A 10,355-nucleotide genomic window follows, 5' to 3' on the forward strand; every position below is an offset into this window, starting at 1 on the left:
CCTGGGATGGACCGGGTCCCCCCCCCGCCGGCTGTGCCCGTGCCCGGGCGCTCCCCGTGGGGACACCGCGCTCCCAGCGCTGACACCCCGGTCCGATGCCGGTGCCTGCGGAGGGGCCGCAGTGCCACCCTCCGGCTCCAGGAAAAACACCCCCCTCCCTGGACACCCCTCCAGCCCCGAGGGGGGACACAAAGCACCTCCGGGACAGGGGAAGGGGGGGGGGGGATGGGGTACCAAGGTTGGGTTTGTAGAGCAAAATCAAGCCTGTGAAAAGCAGTGCTTGGGCCTCAGAGCAGATTTTATTGGCACAGAACTTGCTATCCCTGGAAAATGAGTCCCCAGTGAAGCCAGTGAGTCCTGCTGATTGCAAACTGTCCCATTCCTCAGAGCAAAGGCCCAGGGAGCACGGGAATATATCCCCCACTCGAATCAACAGGCATGGGAGAAATGGGAACATTTTGGACATCAGGGAGGAACTGAGTCATGAGGCCACTGGGGGACTCTTGTAGGGGGGTTTTGCCTCTCTCTGTATTTGCTTCTCCCACCCTCAGAATGGCTCCTGGCTGTGTTTAGGCATGTTCCCATAAGGGAAATGGTTTTGCACACCAAGCCATCAAAAAATGCCTTCAGTGTCAGGATGGTTTTTTTTTAATTTTTCTTTTCATCCCAGTGCAAATGAAAAACACCAACTGCCCTTTGTGAAATGATAATTGTGTTTCCTGCCTGGTCTTGGGGCAGAAGAGCAGAGAAGTTCTCTTTGCTTTGCCTGAAATTCTGACCAAACCCCAAAGGGAGCTTTAGCCGTAAGTGCCACCAGCACCTGAGCAGGCAGAGCCTTTCCTACAGCCATTCACACCACCCTCTGAGGATACCAGACCCAGAACATCCATAATCCTTTTTCTTTTTGGTCTTTCTGGGGCTGTAGTCATGGAGCTGCACCACCACCACCACCACCACCACCACCACCACACTGAGGGGGTGTGGGGGTGTTTCCCCCCAGACGCCGTCCTCGTCACGCTGTGAAGTCCTGGGTCACCAGGTTGAAGACGTTGCTCTCCATGGACAACTGCCACTTGCCCCAGTTCCTCTTGATCTCAGCCTGGACCTGAACCAACACCAGGGGTGGTGCTGGCACCCAGGGACAGCTGCCAGCGCCCAGCAGAGGGGCAGGAGCTGCTCCAAGGGCTCTACAGGGATTTGGGGTGCAGGAGGGTGGGGAGCTCCATCATGCCCGTGTGTGCACACAGGCCTGGCTTTGCTGCACCCTCAGGGGTGTTTGTGGGCCCTCGAGGGTCTCTGTGCACCCTCTGTGTGCCCAGACAGCTACAGAGCCCAGGGATGGGTGCTGGGGGACACACTCACCTCCCCGTTCAGGAAACAGTACAGCAGAGCCACCAGGAACCCCTGGGAAGGACAGGAACAGCAAGTTTCACCCGAGGAAAGGGGTTGGACCCCTCTGTGCTCATCTGCTGCCTGCACTTACATCCTCCCACAGCTCTACCCCCATCCCCCAGGCAGCAGGAGATCAGTGCAAGTCGTTCCCAAGGACACAACCCCGGTGTTTAAAGGGGTGCCTGTGACACAGCCCCCTCTCAAAACAGTGTGAAGCCCCAGCAGCACATCCCAGGGGGCTCCTGGAGTGATCTTGGGATGGGATGGGTCCAGGGGGGTCTTTGCCTCCCCATCTCCCCCAGCCTGCACCTGGTAGGAGCCGAGGACCAGCTCGAAGTACAGCCGGGCGTCGACGCCGACGTGCTCGGGGAAGAGCGCGAACACCACGTAGTGCACCCCGAAGAGAGGGATGAGGAGCAGCGTGGACTTGGTCAGCCTCCTGCAGGGAGTGGTGGCATGAGGGGGAGCCTGGGAGGTCCTGCTGCCCCGTGAGACCTTCCCAAGAGCTTGGGTTTAACCCCGAGCAGGTTCTCCACTAAAGGCAGGTCTCGGAGCCTCCTTAGATGTTCCTCCTCTGTGCTCCTCCAAGGAGGGGGTCCCTGCTGCCCTGGGACCCCCAGAACCCAGGGTGAGGAGAGCCCCCCTTTGTAGCCCTTACATGTACTGCTGCTTGTAGTTTTTGCTGATGTCTGGGGACCGGATCTTTTGTGCCAGCATCCTGGTGACATTGAGGAAGATGAGGAAGTTCACCTGCCATGGGAAGCCACGTCTCAGGCTCTGCTGGTTCCAGCCCCCTGCTTGGTTCCCCCTCTCCATATGGGACCCCCCCACCCCCAACTTCCAGCTCTGGGGCTGGGATTGTCAAGAGGACACACTCACAAATATGGCCAGGAGGATGGGAGCCTTGATCACCCACCAGTACAGGCTGGTGTAATCATCCCAGCACCTACGGGAGAGGAGAAATGGCTCTAGCCACCCATTTGGACCCTCGTAGCCCAGGTGTCATCCTGCCACCCCTTTGACCAGCCCCATGCCACGCTTTGCACAGCACCTCTTGCCATGGGATCCACTTGGAAACAACATTAAAATAAAGCCCTAGCCCAGTTCTCCCCTCCTGAACCTCCCATGCAAGAGGCTCATCCCCCAGGACTTGGGTGGGGGCCACGTGGCTGAGCTGGCCTGGAGAAGGAAGAGAGGTGTCTGCTCCTACCCGTGGTTGTCATACTGCAGCCTGGTGACCACCCACACGGCGACTGTCACCATGGGGACACCTGCAGGGACAGGACAGGCATGGATGTGGAGTCTCCCCAGTGCCTCGTACCACCCCTCCCTCCCTCGTCCCCAAACCCATGTGCCTTGGTCATGCCTGGGCCCCTGGATGTGGCAGGAAGATGACAACCTTTCCACCTTCTCCAGGTATAAATGGAGATGGTGCCCACTGGTGGTGATACTTCTGTGTGTGTGTCACCTCCTGGCCACCCCCCTGCTCCCATGTGTGCTCTTACATCCAACCTGGGTACCTGGGATGGGTGTTTCCAGCTCCAGGTGGATGTGGGAAGAAGGGAGGACCTGTCCTGGATCAGGTCACGCTTCCCAACCAGCTGCAGGGGCTGGCAGGTGCCCCAGCCAGCACAAGGCCATGCAGAGAGATTTGGGGCTGAGGGGGGTGTGCTGAGAGCAGCCACGAGGCCCATCTTGGCTGTGGAGCTCTGGCCAGCTGGGGGTCAGAGCAGGCAGCCCCTGCAGGTGGTTCCTGCCCCTGGCCCGTCAGTGGGGCCCTGCTGCAGGGGTTGATGGCCCCACACTCACCCCAGCCGATGAGGATGTACCACCAGATGTACCTCCTGTCAGAGGTGAAGGTGAGCAGCAGCAGGGTCTGCAGGTACAGGCCCTCCACCAGCAGCCAGTAGAAGTTGGCCAGGACCGAGTACTGGAAGAAGGCGATGGCTGCTTTGCAGTTCACCTGCCAGGGTGAGGAGATGGGGAGGCTCAGAGTGCTGGATGGCACCAGACCCTGTCCTGGGGGCACAGAGGATGGTCATCCTGAAGTCCTCCCAAGGCAGACTGTCCTCCCCAGACTCCCAGCCTCTCTCTCTCTCCTCTTGCAGTGCTAAATCCCTTCCAAACCCACTCAGACTCTTCCAAATAACCTCATGTTGCCCTCCCTGCACCTTGCCCAGGCTGGGACTCGGTGTCTTACTGTTGACATCGTGCAGTGGTCGATGGACTCGTCTGAAAACAGGATGGTGTCCTTGATGAACACAGCAGCCCCACGCAGTATGAAGGAGGTGAAGAAGTGGATGTGGATGGAGTTCCTGGTGCAGTGCAGCTTCCTAGGGGAGGAAGAGATGTTCTGTGCCCAGGGAGGAGCACACACAGCCAAGGGGCAGAGGAACTTCTCCTCCAATATCCCCTTCCCTGGCGGGAGCCCAGCCCAGGGAGCACATGTTTGTGATGCTCAACACAAAGCCCTGGAGAAGGTTTTCCTGCTCTGAAATCAGGAAGAACAGTGCTGTGCTGTGCCTGAACTGCTGCCCAGGGACAAGGTGTACCGGGGAACATCCTCAACCACCTCCAGAGAGCACAGTGAGGTCTGCAAAAGCAAAGCTTGAAAGGGCAACCTGAGGGTTTCGAGTCTGTGCATCAGCAGGGAAGGACAAAGCTGCTGTTCCTCTCATGCTGCCCTGGCTGTCCGTGTTGGCAGGGATGGAGCTTGGCTGCTCAGGGAGGGCAGAGCCTGGGGGCAGCATCCCCTGCTGAGGATTTACCCCTGTGTTGCTCCAGCTGCACCCCAGGAGCAGCCAGGACTGAGCCCTACCTGAAGCAGGAGAAGATGCCGATGGCCAAGAACAGGGCTGCCAGGGACGTGGAGTAGCCACAGGTGTAAAGCACCTTCATGGTGACAAAATAGCCTTTCTGGAAAGGAAAGCACCAGTGGAGTGAGGCAGCATGGACTGGGAGGTGCTGGTCTGTGATGGCAGGGAGGTGACAGGGTGATGACCCAGCCCAGGTCCCTCCAGGCATCCCAGCAACAAGGGTGAGGCCAAATGAGAGAACCCTGGGAGGATCTCTGTGTTTCTTTGCCCAGCAGTGTGGGCAGGGTGACGTGGGGTGGGTGATGCTGCAGTGGGTGCCTCACAGCCCCCAGGGGACCCCCCTTGCCTTGGCCTCGGTGTCATTGCTGCTGCCAAGGGCCTCCAGCTCGCAGGCGTTGTGGTAGGGAGGGCTGGGGGAGCTCCATCCCAGCTCGGTGCAGTTCCTCTGGATCAGCACTGCAGCAACAAGAAGGGACCTCATGAGAGCCACAGGTATCACCTCTGCACCAGCACCCCCAGGATCACGATCCCACACTGCGTTTTTCATCCATGTGGCTCGGGGTGGCAGCGAGCAGGTCAGGAGCGTTTGGCTGCTGGGTGGGAAAGGAGGGCACCGAGCAGCAAAGGCACTGTCCTGGTGTCACCCAGCTGGAGGATGAGGTCCCCAAGTGCTCTACCCACAGGGCACTGAGTGATGAAAGGATCTGGGGACTTTCCTGCCTTTTGAATTTCTGCTTTTGCCCGTCCTCTTGCTTGGACTGCAATATATACCAAGGACCTATTTCGGAGAAGCAGGAGTTGTGAGATGGCAGGGGAAAGGGCTGAGGTGTCACAAAAGCCCCTGGCAGGGTTGGTGGGTGTAGCTCAGCCCTCGATCCCACGGGATGAGCGCTCCGGGTGGGATTCACTGCACCTTTGGACTTCTTGAAGACGTGGAGGATGTCGGGGCAGGCGACGGCTCGGGACTGGCCGAGAGGCACGGCCGACCAGCAGCTCACCCCATCCCACTCGGTCCGGCAGCCTGGGGAGGGATGGGACGGTCACTGCCGGAGAGAAGGGACGTGCTGGGGGGACACACGGAGCCCCCCGGCCCCCGGCACAGCCCAGGGGACACACGGAGCCCCCCCCGGCACAGCCCAGGGGACACACGGAGCCCCCGGCACAGCCCAGGGGACACACGGAGCCCCCCGGCACCAGACACAGCCCCGCGGGTGTAAGGTGAGAGCGGAGCCGTCACCCGATCTCCGGGCCATGCCGTACCTCCTCAGGAATCAGGAGCATCCTGGCTCCAGTCCTGGGAACAACCTCCCCCCCTCCCCCCTTCCCGGCGCTGAGATCTCCTTTTAGCCCCGCGGAGAGACGGGACCTGGTATTTCCTGGGGCTACATCAGACCGGAGCTCCTGCGGGGACACCCTGGGCATGAGGGTGTGGGATGGGCTGGGAGTTGCCTGCAGGTTCCAAAATAATGCAGGTTTATGCTGTATTTTTGCACCCAGCAGCCATGGAGGCTCAGCTCGGGATGTCTTTCCAGAGGGCAGGAGAAAGCCCTGCAAGACTTGCTAACAGTGATCAGCTTAAACATGCTTTGCTTCTGTCTCCAGCACTAAATTCCTCTTCAAACGACTCTCAAACTGCCTTGGAAATAAGCACGGCCAAGCAGACTCAGGGCTTTGAAGAATTAGTGCTGCAGCACCCCAGGATGAGACCCAGACATCACATTCCAGGACAGCTCTCCTCCTTGTACATCTACATTATTAACCTGGAGCCACATCTGTTCCCAGCCAGGGAATGTGGACTCAGACAAGTGTAATTAGTTTCCCCTGATTTGAGCAGAGCAGGCTGGGGGTATCTGCCCAGGCTGGCAGGGATTTATTTGCAGGGCTGTCACTACTGTGTCAAGGTATGACTTCATTTTTGCTCTGGAGGATCAGTGAACTGAGCAGGGGCCCTGGGACTGTCACTGAGAGGGGTCACTTCAATTCTGGGGGGTCACAGAATTATGAGGGATTGTAAAGAACATCCAGTGCCAGCCCCTGCCATGGGCAGGGACTCCTTCCACCAGCCCAGGGTGCTCCAAGCCCCGTCCAACCTGGCCTTGGACACTCCCAGGGATCCAGGGCAGCCACAGCTTCTCTGGGCAACCTGTGCCAGGGCCTGCCCACCCTCCCAGGGATTTCTTCCCAGTATCCCATCTAACCCTGCCCTCTGGCAAAGGGAAGCCGTTCCTTGTGTCCTGTCCCTCCATGCCTTGTCCCCAGTCCCTCTCCAACTCTCCTGGAGCCCCTTTAGGCCCTGCAAGGGGCTCTCAGGTCTCCCTGGAGCCTTCTCTTCTCCAGGTGAACCCCCCCAGCTCTCCCATCCTGGCTCCAGAGCTGAGGGGCTCCAGCACTTGGAGCATCTTCCTGGCCCTCTATGGAACAACAGTCCAGAGGAGGCCATGGAAGTGATCCAAGAAATGGAAGAGCCCTGCTGTGAGGAAAGGCTGGGAGAGCTGGGGGTGTTCAGCCTGGACAAGAGAAGGCTCTGGGGAGACCTTGGAGCACCTCCCACCACGTCCAGGGGATCTGAGCCTTTCCCAGCATCGTCACTTTGTGTCACAGTGTCCACAGGACCTGTGGGGACACTGGGGGGACAATGGGGACACTGGCACAAGCAAGGGAGAAGGGATAAATTCACCTGGAGGGGAAAGGAGGGGGGCAGCAGAGGTGGCAGGAAACACGAGATTAAATCCTGATTTTAATTATGCATCCGTGCTCCTTGGTTATTTTCCTGCAGTGAGATTCCTTTCCCCAGGCTGGCACAAAATGGGCTGCAAAACGGACCTTTTCCAATCAACTTGGCTTTTCTCTGCTAAGCTGGGTGATGTACTGCATCTCTGCAGTTACTTCAGCAATTATGCACCTTTACCTGCCTTTATTGAGCAGCTTAATTTTTACACTGGTTTTAGATGAAACCCGTTGAGTGACGCATTTCTTATTCTCCAGGTGATAATTTTTGCCCAGAAAATTGGCTTTGCTGCTATTGGATGGAAACTGAAATGCAATTTAAGAAAAAAAAAAACGAAAAACAGGCAAAAAAGCAGCACTTCAAAACTGGTTTTCAATCAGTTAATTTGTTTAAAAGTCCCAGATATGTAAAAATTAAGTTGCTTAGAACACGTTTTGCATTAAAACTAACTGCATTAGGAAGGCAGGAAGATGTGAAGTGGTGACAGGCACGATGTGACACCGGTGCTGGTGGCCTGGCATCAGTGCAGAGAAGGTGGATGGCACAGGAGGCTCTGCCAGGGGCACAGACCACTCTGAAAGAGCCAAATGCCCTAAATTCTCCCCTGTGAGGGTGGGCAGGCCCTGGCACAGGTTGCCCAGAGAAGCTGTGGCTGCCCCTGGATCCCTGGAAGTGTCCAAGGCCAGGCTGGATGGAGCTTGGAGCAACCTGGGCTGGTGGAAGGTGTCCCTGCCCATGGCATGGGGTGGCACTGGATGTTCTTTAAAATCCCTTCCAACCCAAACCACTCCACGATTCTATAAATCTGTCAGGATGGACTCCCTGCAGTTTTTTGTGTCCCTCAGCCCACCTGACTGCCACACTGACTGCAGCCTCAGCCTCCTTCTCTCCCTGCAGCAGCATTTTTAGGGCTCTCAAAGGAATTTTCCTTATCCTGTCCCTCGGTGCCGCTTTCCGCTTTCCTGACCATCCCTGCTTTTCCACATCCATGCTCACTCTGCAACCCCTGCCATGGATCACCCTCCAAAGACCCCTCAGCACACCCCGAGGGAGATGATCCTGGTGCATGGTGGGTGCTCTCACTCACCTTCCTGCCCAGGGCTTCCCGGTGCTCGGCTCTCACTCCCGACGATCTCCAGACACTCCGCTTCTCGCTTTTGGAAATAGAGGATGACGGAACAGTCGGGATGTGTCCCCTGCACCTTGGGAAAAGGGGAAAGGCAGTAGAATCACAGAATAACAGAATGGTTTGGGTTAGAAGGGACCTCAAAGACCACCCAGTTCCACCCCATTGCCACGGGCAGGGACACCTTCCACTGGATCAGTGGGAAGCTGGGCATTAACAGCACATTCCAAACAAAATTCCCTATTTCTGCAGCAGCTGCCCCGGGAGAGCCAAGCTATGGAACTGTGCTCTGCAGCCTGATGTTTCCTTCACTTTCTGCTGTTCGCCTTGCAAACACCACAAAGAACCACTGCAATTATTCCTAATCCCCCTGGGAGTTTGTGGTGCCTCAGGGCACGGCTCCACCACAGCACCAGATCCACGTGGAGCCGAGTTCAGGGATGGAGAGCCCGGCCTCACTGGCAGGGCCGAGGCCAGCACGTTCCAAACCTCAGCAAGGAAGCCATGTAATTAGAGATCTACAAAAACCACCTCTTTGGGCATGGATAATCCTTCCCCAGGGTTTGCTCATGTTCAGGCTGGTGTGTTTTAACTGGAAGCATCAGCAACCGCTGTTGGAGTTCACCCTTCTCCTGTTCTCCAGCTCTTTGGGAGATGCTGGAAAACAGGCACAGTTTCCTTAAAGCTGGTTTGCTAGAAGAAGTGAGGAAACCTCAAGGAGTATGTCCTGACCCTACAGATCCTAAAAATGCAAGGGGATGTAGTGGCTCTTTGTCCAGGGATTCAATTGCCCAGGAATCTCTGCTTTTGGGATTTGCCTCCTGTGATTCCAGCTGGAGAGCCAGGAGACTGAGGCTGAACTGAGAGCAGGCCATGAATTTTGCACGTCCATTCCCAAGTATCTGTGCCCATTCTCATACACCTGTGCCCATTCCCATACATCTGTGCCCATTCCTAAGCACTTGTGCCCTTCCCTTCCCTTCCCCTAACCTAACATTCCCCCTTTACTCTTTTTTCTCCTGTTTCATTTTCTTTTTTTCCCCTTTTTCCATTCCCTTTTTCCCTCCTTTTCCCCCTATTCCCCCTCTCTAGGGAGCAGTTATTCATCGTGCATCCCTCCACCAGCACAACCACCCTGTGTCCCCCCAATCCCATTGGGGTTCGGTGCTGACATCCCCATGCCTCTGCCCCTGGATTGGGATGATCCCTGATGACCCACAGATGATCCCTGCACCCATCCCAACCTTTGCCCCTGGGGGCCCTCGTGGATTTGGGGCTCCTCGAGGGGTGCAGGACGACGTGAGCAAAGTCCCCACCGAACCCACGTGGGGATGGAGGGTCTGTCCCTGAGGCATCACCCCCTGGGGCAGCCCCTGGAGCTGAATCCCGCGGGAGCTGCATCCTGGCTGGTCCCTGAGCGCTGTCCCAGCCATGAGGGGGTTGCAGGATCACCCAAGTCAGCACATCCCCCCCTCAGGAGCTACTGTGAAAGCCCCCGGGTGCCAGCAGCTCGCAGGGCATCACCCCGGGTCGGAGGGACAGGGATGGGATGGGATGGGGTGGGATGGGAAGATCCCACCCTGGCCAGGAGGGCAGCACTCTGTTCTCAGGGCTGCCCGCCCCTGGGGTGGCTGTCCTTGGGGGTGGACCCACCGTGCCCACTGCCCACCCTGTGCCCCCGCGGCCCCGCCGTCCCCAGGGACACTCACCTGAAGCACCGGGAGGACGAGCAGCAGGACCAGCAGCCTCAGGGGGGGCTGCCATGGGACCCCCATGGCTCGGAACCAACCAACGGGTGTCCCGGCTCAGACCCCGAGGGTGCTGGGTCAGCCCAGCTCCTCCTGCATGTCCCCGAGGGTGGGGGACCCCGGCACCTCCCAGGGGTGACCCAGCACCTTCCTCCCCTCACTCCCCTCTTCGCTGCTCCTTCCCAGCCGTGTCCTGCTCCTGTGTCCCTCCAGGACCCTTTCCTGCAGCAGGTCCTTGGTCACACCCTGGTGGCCCTGACCCAGTGCCCGTGTCCCCCCCCCCGGCTCTGGCTGTCCCCGAGTGCCGATGGGCTCTGTTTCTCTGCGAGCCTGAATGTCACAGCTCCCGCATCTGGAATATGGAGGCTCCACCCTCCGCTCCCCCTCCCCACGCAGAGGGTTGGACAGAGGAGCAGCTCGGGAGGGACCCCCCAGGCACTGCCCAGCCTGGCCACTGCTGTGCCCCCCGCCAAGCACCCCCTTACCTGCTCCCAGCTGGGCCCAGGGGGATGCACAGCAGGCACGTGGACCCCTCTCACCTGCTC

At 58.3% G+C, this 10,355-nt stretch overlaps 1 protein-coding gene across 1 annotated transcript; it reads right to left on the reverse strand.

Moving 5' to 3' along the window:
- Positions 1-287: 287 nt before the first annotated feature.
- Positions 288-10,103, reverse strand: LOC126646384 (vasoactive intestinal polypeptide receptor 1-like). The gene is made up of 13 exons (XM_050327714.1): positions 9,772-10,103; positions 8,024-8,138; positions 5,122-5,229; positions 4,555-4,664; positions 4,211-4,308; positions 3,593-3,725; positions 3,202-3,355; positions 2,603-2,663; positions 2,272-2,338; positions 2,051-2,142; positions 1,702-1,831; positions 1,363-1,404; positions 288-1,105 (listed from the first exon to the last, which is right to left on the reverse strand). The coding sequence occupies exons 1-13, from the start codon at positions 9,835-9,837 to the stop codon at positions 1,013-1,015; spliced, it is 1,269 nt and encodes a 422-aa protein (XP_050183671.1). The 5' UTR covers positions 9,838-10,103; the 3' UTR covers positions 288-1,012.
- Positions 10,104-10,355: the final 252 nt, after the last annotated feature.

The sequence above is a fragment of the Myiozetetes cayanensis genome, unplaced genomic scaffold, assembly GCF_022539395.1.
Source record: "Myiozetetes cayanensis isolate MyiCay16 unplaced genomic scaffold, myiCay2020 scf34, whole genome shotgun sequence".
NCBI classification, from domain to species: domain Eukaryota; kingdom Metazoa; phylum Chordata; class Aves; order Passeriformes; family Tyrannidae; genus Myiozetetes; species Myiozetetes cayanensis.